Here is a 19,576-nt window from a genome sequence, read left to right as displayed (position 1 = left end):
AGGTAAGTGAATACCAACTTTTTTAGGAGATGGGTCCAATTTTCTCTTACAAAATTCCAGGCTAATTGCTGCCCCTTCGGATTTCTAGCAATTGCATGAAGAAGAGCTGCCAAGTCCTGTGTCTTGATAATCTTTCCTTCCATTCCTAGTTCAATTAATCTGAAGAAATAAAAACCACGTGAATTTTCATGGCATGTGTTACGGAATGAAAATTAACTCAAACTACCAATATATTAAAAGAACAGGAGAGAAAAAGGCATAATAAAATATAATTTACCAAAAATAGTAATAAATTCTCTACTGGCTAACATTTTTAGTGTTCTAGTCAAACTTTTACTTTTTTCTAGTAGTAATTTTATTCACTTATTATTTCAAAGAACCTTGATAAGATCTTATACAGCATCTTGTATACAAGAATGTATTTTTGCAAAAATTTCCCTCCAAGTTTCTAAAAGTAAAACCAAGCCATCTGTCTAGTAACAATCACATGATTAATAACTAGGGAATATTCAGTTTTGCTATTTACATTTTGACAATGTTTTTTTAAAGGCAAAGCAATGCAAATCCTGATTTATTTATTATATGCATTTGAAATTGGTGGCTAAAATGTTAGTGACTTCACTGAATTTGTATCAGTTTACTTTCAATCATTTAGTTAAATTAATGCACTTACTTCATTAACTTTTCCTGATGTTTGCTGGTTGATAATGCATACAGAATTTTGTTTTTTTCAGCACCTGACACTGACAGTTCATATTGCTCCAAAAGGTAATTCCATCCTGCTGTTGTCTGAGCACCGACAGAATACACAATTTTTAAAACATCTGTTGGGATGCTGTGATATTAAGCACAAAAGTAAAGACAAAAGTTTTATGAAAGAAAAAACTATTTTTTTCTTATTGTGATTTAAAATTGTTATAACGTAATCACCCCTGACTTATTTCTATTACCTATCATATTAAACCTTTTTTTCTGCCAAACTTTTATAAAATTCTTTTATGTAATTTTACTTTGCAAATTATTTGTGTTTTTTCCTACTGATGATAAAATGTTAGCAGGAAGAATAACCATAAATGTTTAACCTGCATAGAGATGAAAATAGAAATTATGATGGAATCAATAAATAAAAGAGATGATTTCTGACATCTAAAAGCTCTGGTTTTTATAGAATTCTGTCATTAAATGACCTGTATTGGTGCTATATAATTTTTACAAAGATATTACTTACTGCTTTGAACTCACATTAAAAATATATTCTAACAGGCCTGATTGAGGGTCATTTTACAATTCTGTAAAAGTGATAAGATGCACTAATATTATTTTCTGTCCACCTAGAGGAGACACTACATTTTGGGGGTTTTATTATCCTATAGGATATTAACTAGCTTTAACTCTAATTTGCTCCATGATTTTTAATCCCAAATATGGTTAGATCAATAATAACTGATATTCATATTGATGACTCAGAAAAACCACAACAAGGAAAAGTTGGGATGGATCCAGAAATTTGCATTTATCATACAGCTATCATATAGTAGGGATTGCATTAGTCTCTGTACATTTTATATAACTGTCAAAGCTACCCAGTGAGATAGTTATCCTAATTTTTAAAAAGTGGAAATAAAGCTTAGAAAGGTTAAGTAACTTTCTCTGAGATCACATGACTAGCCATTTGGAGACAGGATTTAAACCTGTGATTCTAACACTTGTGCTATTTCCATCATACATACTATATGTACTTAAATATCCCAAGTGCCATTTGAATCATAAAACAAAGATTAAGTCATTCACTAACTAAATTATAATCCACATTGTTATGATTTTAGTGTATTTTACTGTATAACTTAATGAAAATTGGTAATGAATACATTGTAAGTTCCTCGTAATTAGGAACTACTTTATCCTTAGCACTTACAGGAGTGCCTGGCACACAGGTGACATGCAAAGAATTCTACTTTGAATTCATGAATGATTAAAGTAATCAATCTATTTAAGGAATTCTTCATTAGGATTAATACTAATTGTCTTGAAGTTTAGAAAAAAAAACACCCTACAATATTTAATTATATATCCTTGATTACAAGCATAAGCGAACTTTATCTAGAATATTTTCACAGGCAGAGCACCCTATTCAACATGTGGAACCATAATATCTATGTACATGGGTTACTGCAGGCGAGGTGACCCCCCTGTTGCTGCATAAACACCATAGTATTCTATTATGTTATGGAGCAGCAGGAAGTTTACATTTTAACCTTACTCATTACAACCCAGTCAAAAAGAAGAGCTAAAGATTTTAGGATTAAATCCCAAAGAGCAGGAAAGTCCCAAAAGAAGAAAACTGGAATTACTATTTTTTTAGAGGAAGAATTTAAGAAAATATTTCAAAGCTCATTAAGATAGAATTACGTGGAGAAAAGTTATAATAGCATATCATAGCAATTTTACATGGAAAAACTGACACCATTTCATTGCATGCTACTAAAGTTGTAAATTTTTTCTTCTATTTTAAAAAATGAATCTTCCTTAATTTATATACAGATTTTATTTTTCAAAACACCCAACTCCAGAGTCAGAGTTTTAACAATAACAATATAAAATCATGTGTTGGACAGAAATCAAGGCTTACATTGAAGTAATCATGGGGTCTGTTAGTGTCTATGGGCTGCAGCCACTAAACTGAACTGCAACATAATCCATTTGATCACTGGGCATCTTTCTTATTACACTAACCACAGAATCAACTTTTCTACCATGTACATTCTTTTTTTTTTTTTTTTTTTAATATATCTTTATTGATTTCAGAGAGAGGAAAGGAGAGGGAGAGAGAGACAGAAACATCAGTGATGAGAGAGTCATTGATCGAGCCCCGATCGCCTGGATCCTAGGTCAACGCTCAACCGCTGAGCCACGCCTGGTTGGGCACCATGTACATTCTTTAAATGGCTCAAATCACCCGTTTCCCATCAAAGTCGGAACTTGGGATCAAGGCTTGGTCTGTGGTATTAGTTAATGAGGAAATAAACACTTTAAAAAGGGGAGGGGGGGCTGGCCAATGTGGCTCAGTGGTAGACCATCAAGGGCACATACCGGGGTTGCAGGGTCATCCTGACTGGGGTTGAGGGAGGCAACCAATCAATATGTCTCTCACATCAGTGTTTCTTTCTCTCTCTGTCTCCCTCTCTTTCTACCCCTCCCTCCCTTTCACTCTCTGCAGAAATCAATGGAAAAAAGATATCCTCCGGTGAAAATTAACAACAACAAAAAAAGGCACTCCCCCCCTTTTTCACAAGTTTCCTCAGATGATCACTGATGTTTCAGCTGCATGTACATTTAACACTGCTTTTAAAGGGCATCACTTTTGGAGGTGGGCCCCCTTTGCTACCCCCGGCTGTCTTTCTGTTACCATACCAATGTTTGGTTAGCTCTCCCCTGTAGGGACTTAAACCTCACTTCCCACAACATCTGTTGAGCACTTAGTATGTGAGAGCATGAAACAAGGGTATGTAATTCGCAGCATGTTTTTTTTTATCCTCACTAAAAGGTTTTAGCTCTATTGTCCTGCACTATCAAGGACGTTTACATTAAAGCAAAAGGAACAAAGAATAGGACAGAAGCCTAGACTTACTTTAATTTTCCACTGGATTCCATCCACTGAGAGAAGAGTTCAGTTGCCTTCTGGATGCAAGGAGCATGGTTCAGGTCACAGGCCAGCTTCAGGAGGGTGGAGCGGAGCATCCTGTCCCAGATAGAGCCCTCATCGCTCCAGCTTTGTGTGTCAATCACTGGCTTAAAATACTGAAGAAGGTAATGCTGCAGAAAGCAAAGGATGGTTTACAGAGAAGCTAAATTTAGTTCTTAACACAGCTCTGACCCTTCTAAAGGCTCAACTGTAAACTATCTGCATGAACCTTTCCCAAAACACAGAACTACTTATCTTTATATTTCTCTTCTCTTTCTCTAGCCCCAACCCACCACGCTTAGGAAACAGAGTTAGTTTTTCCATTAAAAATACGATTTAATTTCCTATCTGAGAGGGGACCATCAATTGATATAAGACAAAATCACCTTAGGAGGGATGTTTTGCTCATGATCCTGGTACAGTTCTTAGGATGGTGATGACAAGGAACAGGGGCACCCACCCATTAGGTACTGTGGTGTTAACTGTGCCAGCAGCCAGTTTCCTCAGCTTCTCAAAAATTGAACCCCAAAGGTCCGCACAAAATACACCAAGTCTCACTGATCTTCCAGACACTGTATTTACTTAATGAATTTTCTAAATGTAACACAAACCTTGAGGTTTTCAGTGACATCTGAAATATTCCTTCTATCCATCATGTGGTAAAACAATTCTAAGTATCCCAGACCTTTGAGAAGTGCAGGGATGCTTGTTTCATGTTGGAGATAGCGAGTCAGGTCGAGGGCTTTGTCTAGGGTCAACCTTCCTGCACTGAGGTATAAAACAAATGTCAGTGATTTGTGAATATCTTACAGTTCTTAATATTCTTAGTATTAACTATGATATAGAGAAGAATAACAGGAGAAGTTCATTATAGCCAGACCATTTGGTTTAAATCCTAGCTGTACCACTCACTAGCTGGGTGATCTTGGAAAAATTACAGAAAAATAATAATTATCATGAGTGGGACAAAACAAGTATTTACATCTTATATTATAAACTACTTAGATTCTAAATTTATTTGCCTTCTCTACATTTTCTTTTAATGAGAAAAACAAACAACAAAATTATTATTCTGAATACCAAAGTGGTAGGGTCTCTTCTATAGAGGAAATACATCATTTTAATGTCACTTTTGTAAAGTGGTTCTCATGTGTCTCTGAGAGGACCTGTGTCCCCACAGGGTCGATAAGCCATTCTTGCCATGGTCAGACTCCCAAACTAAGCAAAATATTTTGATATGATAAGAGAGATGCCAGAACAAAGGATGTGTCTGTTGAATTTTTCATTAACATAATGCCTTACTTCCTTTGGGTTTTAAAAATTTTTAATTCTGATCAAAAAAGAGGGAACTGAAACTAGAAAGAAGTGAAATTAAAAAGAACCAACTGCTTTAAACAGACTAATGGAAAATTTCCCAAAAATTTTGTCTGAAGATAGAGGGCTGGACCATATGGTCTGCTGTATTTTATAAAACATAAATCCACATAATGTGACTATTCCTTTTCACATGTGTAAGTATCATAATATATAGTTCAATTGATACCCTTGAGCATCAGCAACAGTAGAAACTGGGTATTATTTTCTATGTTCACAATTTTATAAATAATGTTTAACACATAAAAATTACTTTATATTAATCCTATTTTTTCCTTTTTGGCCCAGACTAATTTATTATTCACTAAAACAAATGGCATTATTAGAAAACTTTATATAATGCCTACTTGAAAAAATTTTAATCTTATGTTCATTTAAAAGGGATTCCTTTTCTTTTCATACAGCAATTTAATAAAAACCCAGCTCCTCACCACCTGCACAAGATGTTATCTCAATGTTTGTTTGCCTTAAAGATTAAATACATGTGTAAGTGTGCACTGCAACCCAACAAGAAAAATCTATATCTATTTATTTGTATATAGTTTCAGCTAAATGGTACCTTTGTGAAATACAACTGTATTCCTATGGAACCAATTTGGGGCCTTTTTTTTAAAGGTGTGGGACTAAAAGAAACACAGTTTTTTTGTAAGGAAATTAAAGTTGTCATTTTAATTCCAAACTCAGGTGAGATCAAAGTCTTAAATTATATTTTAAAAGTATGAAATCCAAGTAAAATAAATATCTATTCCTGGGGCAAATTTTGTCTCCAAACTAAATGTGATCACTGATTACTTCCTTTAACTCTTAAATAGGTATTTCATAGAATAGTGAAGGAAGATGTATATATTACCAAGGGAGTCTAGCAAGTAAAAATGTTTAGACTGATCATGAGAGTTTTAAATTGTCTCCTTATACAATTACTTTTATTATAAAAGTAATATAAACAAATTACAAAACAATTGGAAATTAGAGAAGAAGGGAAAATACTCATAATTTTACTACCCTACACATAGCACTAATAGCATTTTGGAATATATCCTTCTGGGGTTTTTTTGTTTTTCCTGTTTAGCTTATTTTCCCCCCCTATGTAGTTGGAAGCATAATAATTCATAAACTCACATTATTTGAAATGCATTTTTTTATGTTGTCAATTCTTCTTCCTATTCAACACATGATCTTTTAAACAATATATATTAGATAATACTGATAATGCTAACAGGTGACATTTATTGGGCAGGCACTGTGCTTGGTGTTTGATCTGCCTTATCATATGCAATCTTCAAAACACACCTGTGTGATAGATATCATTACTTAAAACTGGAGTTTTAAAGACTAGAAAAGTCTTAAAGACTAGAAATTTAGGCTTAAAATGGTTAAATAAATTGCCCCAGGTTAAACAATAAGTAGTACTTGAATTCATTTGTTTTAAACCAAAATTTGTACTCTTAATTAACTTCATTAACCTGTTCATTTAGTGAAGGAAAGATAATTGTATTTCCACAGATGCATCAATAACTATAGTGCTCCTTCTGCTAAATTTAGGCTACCCATTCATTTATAGGCTAGAAACAGCAAAAAAGACTTTGCAACTAATGGAAAGAGTGTGTTTCATTTGCTGAATGTCAATATTCTTCATCCTTTCTAGTCTTAAATTTTTAATCTACTTTCTCCTTTGAGCAGAAAAACCTCCTTCAACTAACAATAAATAGCCTACTCGTCTATTATGCATCTACTCAAAAGTAGGATGGTGCTTTTTCTACCCTGGGCCTTCACTGTGCTATGATGCTGTGATGCTGTGATGCTGTGATCTCCTGTGACCCACAGGCTGAGGACTGAACAAGCAGTCCTCTTTCTTTTGTAACTTGGGAGTTCAGTTGTACAGAGGAGAAGCTCTGTCTGAGAAAGGTCCTGCTGGCTATTTTCACTCAAGTTGACCTAAATAAGCATCTGAAAGGAAATAATATGTCACACAATAAAATGAGTACATTATAGTAATTCTCAGAATAGGAAAAGCTTACAATGCACAATACTTCACCTGATCCCCACTTTTTTTCCCCGCTGGCCATGTTATGACCTGATTTATTCTACATATTATTCTGTTGATGATAAATGGAAAAGGAGAGAAAACACTTTGTCTTTCCAGGAAAGTCTAAAGAGAAATAAACATAAGCAGCCAATTCTTCCTTCGTTTCCCTTTCAATTTCATATTGATTTCTCCAACGTGAGCAAAGTAATGAATGGATTACATACTACACTAACAATTCATTTAAAATTGTAAAGGTTAAGACTATATTTTTACTTTTTGTTCAGCAAATTACATAGGTATTTGGTGAAACAGCAAGCCACTAGCATAAACAAATTTTAAATCTGGGGTTAAAAGCTTAAGTGCCTAGAGGTTCCACCGTGAGTGAATCAAGCCATTCATGTGTACCGTCTGAGACTTTGGCATATGGAAGAGTGCAGGCCTGGCATACAGGGGATCTTCCCACTGCACCTTCCTCTATAGTTACCCTGTGGGAATAAAGGTCCAAAGTTGCCAAATATTCTCATTTTTAAACAGATTCCAGAAGTCAGAATTTTTATATCAAATTCTTCACATTTTAAAATTTTGGATTAAATATTTAAACATTATGTGGGTCAAAATACCTTATCAGTGGGTAAGCTTTGGCCTAGTGGCCAGTATTAGGCCTCTGTTCAGATCCATATCATATGAATGATCAAACACTGAATATTTGATTTAGAAATCAAGCATATCTGTTATGAATCAGTTATTTCCTGTGAAATCAGATGAAATTTTGCAATACCTTACAAGCTGAAACGCATCATGGATCAGACCTACTCTGTCCTTAGGTCTGAGAAGTGTGTGGTTCTGATTCAGCTGTGCAATGAGTTGGTCCCATCCATGCCCCTCATAGTGAACGATGTAGTAACCATTTGAGTTCACATTGAATTTCACCCAGCTAGACTTTTCAGGTAAGTCCAGAGTATCTAAGAGGAGGAAATTGGCATAGGCATTTTATTATCAACATGCACACCAGGAACGTCTCCAAAACTGTTAGTTTCCATACTATTATTAATAAGTCAATGAGAAGACAAAGTTGTGGAAGAGTCATGATGATATTGGTTTTCAGAGTCCGCTGGATGGTTTCTCTTGGGAATAAATAATAAATTAATTATTTATTAATTTAATAATGGTCTTATTAAATTAATAAATAAATTAATTCATATGAAAAGGACGGTTACATTTATTCTCTAAAACAGTGGATGCAGGTCTAAGAGGCATACAGGGGCCCAGTGAGCCAGATGATGACCATGGCTGGAATTTGGCTTGATTTATTGGTGACCTTGTCTCAAGGTTTAGTTCTAGTCATTGAAATATGTATATGTAATTAGGTGATCTATTTGTTCAGTCCTTATTTGGGGTGAAATAAGGACTCCAGGTAGAATATGATGCTATAATGGAAACCCTCTCAAATTTCAGTGAAGTATCTAAGGAGAAATTAAAATATTAAGTGTTTTTAATATGACAGACATTATACTAGGTGGTAAAATAACATTATCATCTCTTAATAATTCTGTGAGGTCTATTCTTCATTCAAAATAAAATGAGAAAATTGAAGCTCAGGAAGAGTTAAAATTTTTTCTTAAGGCCACAGATCTAATAGATGACAGAATGATGATATGAATCCACAGACAATAAACTCCAAAGTGTATGCTTTTTTCCAGTATACATTTTTGCCTCATGGCTTAACAGCTAGATTAGTAGGTATTAAGAGACAAGACAGGATGCCATCATTTCTTGATATAAATGAAACCTATCTCTGAATGCTAAAAGCACAAGAGGCCCACCCACTGAATGAAAATTTTACTTCCTAGCTAAAATGTTCTTTCAGTAACTAATATATGGATATATGAGATCTCCCCCACACTTAAATTTTTTATTAGTAGTATCTTTCCTCCAAATAGTTCAGAACATATTTCATTGCAGAATTGAAGCACCTGTTTGGCTAATCAGTTCATTACCTGTCTTTGATTTTAGAATGTGTCTGTGAATCGTATTAGAGGATCTTGTGGAGTAGGTCAATGGGATGTGCCAAAGGTACCTATGTTAGAAAGTAAAGACTGTTACAAATTAAATGAATGGCCATTTCAATTTTCACATTGTCAGATTCAGATAAGCTGTAAAAGATACCACCCATCCTTAAATTATCAGTGGCCTTATAAATTTTATAGGCCAAAGCTAGCAGATCCTTGGATATGCAATAATTCTTCCATGAAGATTATGAAGGTGCAGCAATATATCCCTAGTAGAAGTCTGTCACAATTACCTGTGCCATTTGCTGTCTAAATCTCATACCACAATAAGTTCTGTTAATTGTTCTCTTTAAGGAAGAAAAAAAAATCCAATGTTCCTTTCACATTTCCGAAAACACAGACTGATACTAATTCAAATAACTGAATCAGAGCTGTAGGAAAAGCCTTAAGAAGTTCAGATCTTATTCCAGTATGATTTTCCACTTATCCTTTTGTTCAACAAAGCTAACCACATCCAACCGCCCAGCTGCTAAGTGACTATAAGTGGTCAATAGTTTAGCATCCGCAGGTCAGCAAGTCCAGAGAGCAGAAAAGTAGCATGGATAGGAGCAAAAGGCCTCAGTTACTTCCCAGTGTCTCTACTATGGTAAATAACAGAAACTGGCTATTTCTTTCTCACTAACTTTCTAGAAGCTTCTAGAATTTATTTCTTCTACCACATTAAGCCATATTAGCTAAAGTAATCCTACACATGTAAAATTATGTGTTTGAAAACACCAACAGGGAGGGGTGCAATGGAAAGGAGAGTGAGGATGCTCCCATTAGTCCTCAAAGATATAAAAATAAAGGAAACAATGTACACAGACTCCATCTAGTAAAGGCTCAGAAGGGAATTATCTCCCTGCTAACCCACAAAGGGTAGAGATAATTAACAAAGCGATTGAAATATGTACACAAAAAGGTAAAAATAGACACATAGATATTGCCAGGTCTTAATGCAATAACATTCCTGGATGAATCTTGGCTCTGGAAGGAAAGGGATTTTTCCAGATAAACATATCTGGGAGTAAAAAGGGAGGGTAGCATTTCATAAGTTTGAATAGGCACAAATCAGAGAATAATAATTTTAAAACCTCAATCTAAAAACTGCTTAGTAGAGGAAAAATACAGATCATTTCAGATCTTTATTATTCTGGACCATCCACACTACTGAACTTTCTCACGACATTTTGATAAGTTACAAAATTGTGAGTCCTGGTTTCCCAATAATGAATCAAACATAAAAATTTCCAGGCTGTGTTGCCAAGATACAAATTGTCTAAGCTCTTTGAGGTTCAGACTTCAGAAGGATATATAGAAAAATGGAAAGCTGTGTCTTGCATTGAGAAGTAGCATAAGGGTTACTGTTGGACTGTAAATAGCTAACTGATGAAACAAAAAGAGAAAACATTCTCTTTCTCTGTGCATATTCTACATGTTAAAGACCTTGAATTTCCTTCTGATTTTCAGAAAAATTCTAGAGTTGTTATTAGGCAGCTAGATCTTTAGAAAAAAGAAGCAATAATCATAAGAGCCAGTACAGATTCACTTGGATCATTTCAGTTTAAATTAACCTAATTCCTCTTGTTAATAGGCTAATAGATCAGAGAAATGTGAACAGTGTTGTGCTTCTTGATTTCAGTAAAGCCTTTAACAAGTTTTCTCAGGATAGGCTGGTGAACAAGACAGCGTGGTTAATTGGATTTGCTTTTATCATTACCAAGGACATCAGATGTTTTAACACATTACATTTATAGTCTATTACTGAAAACAAAAAAGCAACAGAAGGTCTTAGCATCTAATCTATCACCTAGTGAACACCTTTTCTCTTCTGATCATTTGCATAGTGGTCACACAGCTATAGGTATAGGTATAGGCCAGTCACACAACTTATTAGGGCCCAGAAATCTAGAATTGAAAAGAGCCAGGGTATATTATAATAGAAATATAACTGACCACCCTCTGCATCAGAACTGAGTTTCTAAAGGTGGCTACAGAATTACTAAGAACACAGGTTTGAACAATGCAGTGCGCGCCACCTGCAGCTCTTTAACTCTGTTATCAAGGCTAGTTTAGGCCTTGTATTCCCATGTAGAAACAGCATCCCACAGTTGCCAGAGAAGTTGAAAGAAAGTAAATGCCATAACAAGCAAACTGAGACAGATAAATTAGACCAACAGAAGAAAAGCACCCACCCTTCCTGCAGGGCCCTCCATTCAGGGTCCTCTTTGAACACCCCGCTGAGGAAGCGCTCCTGCCGCAGTCTGAGCAAACGCCCTTCTTGTTCCACCACCACGAGGGGGATTCCTTTCTGCAGAGTCCACGTAGCTGTCATCTCTTTGACCTCTGCATTTTCCCCCTGAGAGGTGAGCTGAAATGCCAAGTGACTGTGGTTAAGTCAAGACAGAGGAGAGAAAACAAAGAGAGATAAGAAACTTAGGGTCCCTGGGATGCCAGAAACACAGCTGCAGGAGGAGGGCACTCGGGCTGAGGCCTCAGGGCAGAGCGACGCAGGAACTGGACAGGGCAGCTCTCCGAAAGTTACCTGAGGGAGGGATATAAGTGGGAGTTTGAGGGTTAACACATGGCAGGAAAAGCCAAGAGGAAGGGCTTGAGGCTGGAGCCTTCCTCCTGCCCCCTTTCAAAACACAAAGAAAAGAAACACCTTTCCATTTTAATAATGGTGGCCAGGGTGGGTGGCTTAGGAGAGAAGGGGCTTTCTTTAAGGGAAGCTTTAAATGTTCCAACAGAACAACATATGGGAGAAGTATATTAACTAGGGAACAAAACCTCTAGCTTCCCAGCTTCTAGTATGGATTTCTAATCACTGGATGATCTGAATCCTCCTTTAGAAACTATAATTTATGGGATGACCAAGACTCTTAAAAAGAGGGTTTTTCGGGGGCTTTTTGTTTGTTTGTTTTAATGATGACTTTCTTTCCTCTCTCCTAAAGTGCTCTAATAACCTCCCAGAAGTAAACAAAAAGACAGGGCCTCAAGAAAGCCAAAAGTCATTCACTCTATTCCAAACCTAACATACCCTGTTTGGCAGTTTTTGGAGCCCAGAGGATGCCAGTGCAGCAGTAACCGCTCAGGGGAATTTGGAGCTGAGATATTTTTAGCCAGCAGTGGGCTTGTGGGAAAGCTGAATTATAACAACAAAAATATAGTAGTAACAGCACCACCCCCTAAATGGCCTGAACATTCCTTCTACAGTCAGCTTTGTTTCAAGGAAAATTCGGGAGTCTCTCTTCCTCTCCAGTTATTTAAAGGCACAGTTGGGCTGTATCCTACACACTCACTCCCGTCAGGGGATGGGCCAGATCTCTTCTGCCCTGTAGTCCCTTTTATACTTACTGTGCTGGTTGTCCTTTTGGAATCGGAATAACAAAACCCACCAGACGTAAAATCACCTTCTGAACAGCTCTATAAAATAAGAATAAAGAGCACTTCCATTTGGGTACTGACAGTTGACTGAATATGCACATTAGACATGAATGCAGACATTTACTAGCACAGCTATATGAAAATTTAATTCCTCTTGACATAAGGAGCATAGCAATTCATGAAATGAAAAGAAGGCATCTTTGCAGGGACCGTAGGAAACATACAAAAGTTACTTCATAAATTGCTATGCTCCTTATCACGTCTAGATGAATTAAATTTTTATCTATACATTTAAAGTTTGCTAAAGAAGTTCATCGTGGTCTGTTTTAGGGTTGAATCAATATGTTGAATATTTCTTTCACTTATTTCCTTTCCCCTGATAAAGGTCCTAGTTTATTCTTTTATTCTGCATATTTCGCCCCCACTTAGCATTAAGGCAACTGTGTCTAGTATTAGCTTTCTCCTATCATGTCACAAATTCCTTGACATGAGGGAAACACCTTTGCTTCCCTGGCTATTTCCAGTGACTACCATAGCAGCATACATGTAATGAATGCACAATAAATTCTGAATTCAGAATTGATATGAGACCTAAGAAAATCACCAGGTTGGCAATCAACCTTTGAAACCAGGAGCTAATGCTCTGAGGGCAACTGTAGATGGGGAAAATGACATACATACTGTCTAAGGCTCTCAAGTGCTATTAAACGGTTTTATGAAAAATAACAGCAAAGAATCCTTCTGATTTCCAAGTTCCTATTGCTGTGTATTAGAACTGACATTATGTGACACAATGCTGAGTAATATATTTTCAGGAATTTATCATTTTCATACCACAGTTTCACTTGGCATCAGAAAGGAGTCAACTAGAATATAGGACCTTTAAGGGAAGGTTAAATGGGAGACTTTCCTGATAACTGGGAAGAAGCTGTGGTGTAATAGAAAGAATGAATACTGGAGTTAGAGTCAGAAAACAGATTTTAACACTGACTCCATCACTCACTTGGTATATGATCTTGAGCAAATCTCTCCCTTGGTATTAGTTTTCCCATCTGTAAAAATGGGGTAAGAATGCCTGCCTTACCTTCTTGATATGGTTATAAGCATAATGTAACAAAAATTAACACAGCAGTATTCACAGTTGGCTTTTTAAAATCCTCTTATTGTTGGCCAGATTTCTCCTTTAATTCCCCCCACACCCACTACACACACACCAAAGACAGATTGAGCAAGTAGAGTTCAACCTTAAAATTTGGACAGAGAAGATAAGGTATTATATAATAGGGATTACAAAGTCATTAAAGATTTTGGAAAATTGGAGGATGCAAGTGTTTGGCCAACCACAGAAGGGGAACCAAGGAGAAGGCAGTCAAGCGTCAAACCCCGTATGGCTAACCCAGTGTGGCCACCTGGCTTAGTATGGAGCCAGAGGAACATGCAAGGTGCTGTCTTCTAAGGACCCTGGTAGTGTGGCAAGTGGAATAAATACTTGTTGACTGACAGTATAGCTATTTATAAACCTTCATAATTAGCCTGTCACCTTATAGGCTTAACAGTCCACTGCAACCCACCATATGACTTACATTTGACAGACTGCTCCACAAATCATCATTCTTAGTATTTCCATAGCTGAACTTCTTTAAGTAGTGAATAATTCCTTTGTGAAATTTCTCCTCATTCAGGAAATCCTTGAGCATATTCAAAATACAAGCTCCCTAAAAAACAGAAAATTAAAAAAAGAATATATAAAGGAAAAGGTAGTATGCTATGTTTTTAAAGGAAGCTTAATTTTATGGAACACGTATGATGCCTGAAAAATGAGAAACAAATAAAAGAAAAAGTGAAACAGGTGACAATAACCTAGCAGCACCAATTTAAAATGTAGATTTTACAGGCCTCCTTATATTTTCCTAGAAGCAGAATTTCCACTGCCCAAAGCATTTACTACCTTGTTGTAGGAAACTGTATCAAACATTTCTTGTATTTGAGTAGGAGTTTTTGCTTGATTGGAGATAGGACGGGATGAATTTAATGAATCTCTTTTAATTGCTTCAAAACACACTGCCAAAAAACAGTAATCCTAAACAGAAGAGAACCATTATTTCTATTTCAATTTGACACTCTCAAAGCAATAGAAAACATGCTGGGTTTAGTAAGATATTCTTAGACATAAGTATTCAATCAATATTTCTTACAACTGATTGTAAGTTTCTTTCCCCTTGTATATGTATTCCCTTTTATCAATTCTCTACTTCATAAAGATATAAATCCCACATTCCCCCAGATATGTCATGAATGTCTACCAGCTACCAAGCCTTTGGATATAGAACTAAAATGAATGGTTCCCATTTAGTGAACACTTGCTATGTGCCAGGACCTTACATCCATCATCTGCCATCCTTTCAACACCCTGCTTGGGAGATGAATTATATGCATTTTACAAGTGAGAATACGTGAAGCTTTGGGACGAAAACATGGATTCAGCACATAGCAAATAAGAAGACACTGACTTTGAATCCATGTCTCTCTATACCATACTGGACCAAATGCTTACCCCAGTGAGCTAATTAATCTTTATTAACCACCTTGATGTGGTATTCAGACCCCTTAGTGCCTATAAAAAGATGCGTTTGAAGAAATCTTTTTAGGGAAGTGAATAATAGGCCCTTTGTAAATCCTAGAGGAGTGTGCCCCAGTCATGCCTAATTCAGGATACATGCTAAGAACTCTGCACAGGATCTATAGCCATGGGCATTGTATATGGACAGTGATATTCCTTCTCACTCCACATACACAGCTGTGTATTTGTGCTGTTTGAGTTCTTTGCCCACATATATTTTGGCTGAGGGATTTATATTATGGGTTGAATTGTGTGCTCCTCTCCAATTCATAAGTTGAAGCCCTAGTCCCCAACATGTGACTGTATTTGGAGATAGAGCCTTTAAAAAGCATATTAAGTTAAAACGAAGCTGTTAGGGTGGACCCTAATCCAGCCTGACTGGTGTCCTTATAAGAAGAGGAAATCTGGACACAGAGAAACACCAGAGGAAAGACAGTTTGCAGATACAGCAAAAAGGTCAAGGAAAGGGGCTTCAGAAGAAACCAAACCTGCCAACACATAGATCTCGAAATTTGAGAAAGTAAATTTCTGTTGTTTCAGTCACCCAGTCTTATATTTTATCATGGCAGGCCTAGCAGACTCATACAATTTGCTTTGTATATTAAACAAAACACCACAGGGGTAAAAACACCATGCTATATTGTTTCCTCTTTGGCATTTACTAAAAATTTTAACAGTGAATTGATGATTCCTTAGGGCATATGGCATGACATACAAAACTGTGAACTTACAAACTGTAGCTCTGGATATGTAGCATCAAGAGAGATAAGTTCCATGAATGTTGCAAAACCCTCATTGAGCCAAATGTCATTCCACCATTCCATTGTAACCAGGTTGCCAAACCACTAGGAGGTAAAAACTCAATGTTATTGACAGTTTAAAAATATAGAAAATTGTTAACTGTAGCAAAAATATATAATGGATGCTAACTTCCTTCTTTTAGTGAGTAAGGCCTTTCCTCTATCTTTGCTACCCTTTTCTCTCTGGACAATTTCCTTCTACTGAGTTCCCTGCCTTCCTGTCTCGCCACCACATTTTTGCCGGCTTCCGTTTTCTTTTCTTTTGTGTTCCCATTGCTCCCAGCTCCACAACTTTCATTCCATCCTCCAAATACTTCCTAGCTATTCGATATAATATTCTGGAAGAAAAGAAAACATTTTGTGGGGTTTGTTCTTTCTTGCACAACTATCATCTCAACTTATCCTTGACAGATGGTGATGTTGTTTAAGGAAAAATATAAGCCAAGATATCCTTGGTGAAGTTACCTCTTTATATTAATAGCAGGTACTTAAGAGAATCATAAGAATTCATTTAGTACTTTCAGACTGTTACATAATATTACTGATGAGCACATTTTGTTGTTAACCTCTGCCCTGACATTTCCAGGGATTAACATGGCCACTAAAGTGAATAAAGGTTTGAGATTTTAACTATATAAACATAAAATAAAAAGGATACATAAAGACAATCTAAATAGAAATTTACCTTTGACCTATATTTGATCAGTAACACCAGTTTTAAATATTACTATTTTTTCATGTACTTTTCTAGTTTATTTATCTGTTTAATTTATTTGCCAATATATCCAATACAATGTATCTGGCTCATCTATGTTAGGATTGCAATCTCCAGAAGGATGGGAAGCTTAAAAAGATTTTAAGGTTCATAAGAGCCTTGTTACAGTTATAGAGCAGAACAGCTACATCTGTAGCTTTTAGAAAATATTTGAGCTCTACTCCTTTTTTGATGACCCTTAGATCATTTTGCAAGTGGTACCAATCTTCCCAAGGACATCTATGAGAAGGGACAGGAGCCATTTCCTCAATTTGAGAAGGGATGAGTATGAGAAATACAAGTTGAGCTGATTCTGGTAGCTTTTCCAGTTAGTAAGAGTGGTCTCTTCATTCATTCAGTGAGTATCTATTGATAACCTATGTTCCTGGTACCATGTCATGTGTTAGAAATGTAAGTGCATACAGTATAGCTTCTGTCTCAATACAAATGCTAGAGGTCAACCAGTAGACAGATAAATGCAATAAAGTGTTACTGGTGCCATGATCAACATCTGTACAAGGTACAGAGGATTCCAGGAGGAAAGAATCAGTTCTGCTTGGTGAGTATGTAAGTTAGGTAAGAAATGATTCATTTCCTGAGTCTTGCAAGTGGTCCTCAGGTTTGTTGGGAGTGGTGTGTGCTCTAGGCAGATGAACAGGAGCAAAGGCACAGAGGAGCAACACAGCCTGGCACGTTCAGGAAACGGCAATAGCCTGGGATGGCTAAAGCTTAGGGTGTCAGTAAGAGATGAGGCAGGAGAGGTGGAGAGGGGCTGTGTCACGGGAACCGTGTATATCATCCTATGGACCCTTGATTCACCCAGTTGGCATTGAGAGTCTTTGCCAGGGTTTTACACAGAGGAATGACGTGGTCATATGGAGACAAAAGAGTCAAGCCAAAAATTCCAATGCGGCCTGCTGCTTCGGCCCTACACTCTGCATCTCCACAAAAGAGAAGCTATTAAAGGAAGACTCAGAGGGAGCATGGCGCTTCAGAGGTAGAGCCCTCTGACCATTTCCCTACGAACCCTGGGTAGAAAGATTAGAAATCTCTAAACTCAGTTAAGTGCTTTAGAGCTACCAGTGACTAATAATCAAAATCCTTAAGATGGGTGAGTGGGGAAATCCTAAATCAGAGAGGGCTGCCCACGTGTTCCCATAGTGCAGTGCTGAGCATGGCTCCTATGGAATTGGGTGTTTAGTTCACTGCTTAAAAATAAAAACAAGGCATTATTATGATGATGATAAAAGATAAAATTAAAAATAAGAGACATTACCAGATGCTACATTGGCATGATATTTACCTACATGGTGAAAGAGAATTTTGAGGGTCCTTAATAATTCACTGTGTCACTGGAGATTTTCAGAAATGAAATAGAGTAGAAGTAGTCTCTGATATGCACAGTACTAATTTTATAGTTCCAAATTTGTATGTAAGACAGTGTCGATAGGTGGGCCTTAAAAACCTTACTCTGCAGGAAATGGTAGCAGTAGTAGTGGTTATTTTCATCATCATTAATAACTTACACTTATTGAGTGCCTACTATATGACAGGAACAGACACTTATGTGTAATCCTCACAATAGTTTCAAGAAGCAGAAACTATTATCAACTTAATTATGTAGATGAAGACACGGAAGTTTAGTGAGTTAGGTAATATATCCAGGGTCTGCAGCCTGTGAGTATTTAGACTTGAGGTACTTCATTATGGCCATACATTCACAGGTTCCAACCAAAGAGAGATTGGTTTTGCCCTAGATTAGAATGTCACAGTGCTAAGGGGTATAAGAAGAAATATATTCAATAGAATAGAAATCTCTTTTCATAGGGTTTCCAATTCTGTGTTCTGTGTATCTGCATAGACCCCACCTTTCTTTACTAAAAGACATTTGAAGGTTTTACCCTGAAGGGTTTTTAAAGAAGATAGTGACCACTCCTCTCATGATAAAATTCCTGCATGTGTCCCACAATCTAGAGCTGGAGCCCTGTGCTACTTGACATATTGTGTTTGGTTTGGTAATCCACAAGGTCCCCTCTAGAGGTAAAATGATACAATTTTATATTGTTTCAGGAAGATTGGTGGTGTTCTACACAATGCTCTTTTGGACTGATACTAAGAAAATATCATGAGTACCAAGTACCTGGTGTGCTAGTTCATGGGCGATGACGGTGGTGACCCAGAGTTTATCAGAAATGGAAGAGGTCTTGGGATCAAAGAGCAGTGATGTCTCTCTATATGTGATGAGGCCCCAATTTTCCATGGCTCCAGGTCCAAAGTCAGGAATAGCAATTAGATCTAAAACATAAGAACAACCACCCTTGATCATTACGGCTTCCACACCAGAAGTGGGATTTGCTTCCTCCTTAAATACATTATGATCCTTGCAGCATACATAGCAGACTTTCAAAAGACATCAAGAATATCTTAACATTGACATGGTGTCTTGTAGTTGAACTAAAAATAATCAGTACCCATGTCAAGCAGAATATATTCTATCAATACAGTTTTGGTTGTAACTGAAGTAACCTATTGACATTTAACCATTGTTTTTTCCAAAAAGTGCGGGAATCTGAAAATACCACGGGCATATTACTGCTAAGAAAATAATTTATTTAAAAACACTCATGTTGTGTTTTATATTAGTATACTGAAAACTTTGAAAATAAAAGGTGTTAAATAATTTTTAATGTTTGAGAATTATCAAAACATAATGAACCCATTTCTAGAAAAAGAGAAAGAGAGAGGATTTTAATTCCAGTAAACACCTTTTAGGAGCAATCTCTGTAGTCAATATTGCAATTAATATTTCAAGCACATATGGCCTCTCTTATGATCAAACTCCCTTTAAGGTAGTAGAGGAAAAATCTGTGAGCATCAGTCCTTTT

General features: G+C 36.5%; 1 protein-coding gene across 2 annotated transcripts in view; it reads right to left on the bottom strand.

The window, feature by feature from the left end:
• ERAP2 (endoplasmic reticulum aminopeptidase 2) overlaps window positions 1–19,576 on the bottom strand; it is a 37,795-nt gene that overhangs the window by 4,653 nt on the left and 13,566 nt on the right. For both annotated transcript variants that reach the window (XM_016216189.2, XM_016216190.2), the window contains exons 6-17: window positions 18,832–18,986; window positions 15,869–15,982; window positions 14,466–14,597; window positions 14,101–14,232; window positions 12,488–12,556; window positions 11,326–11,501; window positions 9,080–9,159; window positions 7,861–8,044; window positions 4,294–4,450; window positions 3,629–3,813; window positions 674–835; window positions 19–159 (exon numbers count right to left, since the gene is read on the bottom strand). In XM_016216189.2, the coding sequence (XP_016071675.2) occupies window positions 19–159; window positions 674–835; window positions 3,629–3,813; window positions 4,294–4,450; window positions 7,861–8,044; window positions 9,080–9,159; window positions 11,326–11,501; window positions 12,488–12,556; window positions 14,101–14,232; window positions 14,466–14,597; window positions 15,869–15,982; window positions 18,832–18,986 (1,687 nt within the window). The remainder of the gene's footprint in view (window positions 1–18; window positions 160–673; window positions 836–3,628; window positions 3,814–4,293; window positions 4,451–7,860; window positions 8,045–9,079; window positions 9,160–11,325; window positions 11,502–12,487; window positions 12,557–14,100; window positions 14,233–14,465; window positions 14,598–15,868; window positions 15,983–18,831; window positions 18,987–19,576) is intronic.

Source organism: Miniopterus natalensis, chromosome 3 (genome assembly GCF_054644295.1).
Source record: "Miniopterus natalensis isolate mMinNat1 chromosome 3, mMinNat1.hap1, whole genome shotgun sequence".
Lineage (NCBI taxonomy): Eukaryota > Metazoa > Chordata > Mammalia > Chiroptera > Miniopteridae > Miniopterus > Miniopterus natalensis.
Note: the sequence above shows the minus strand (reverse complement) of the source record. Positions and strands in the feature narration are given on the sequence as shown.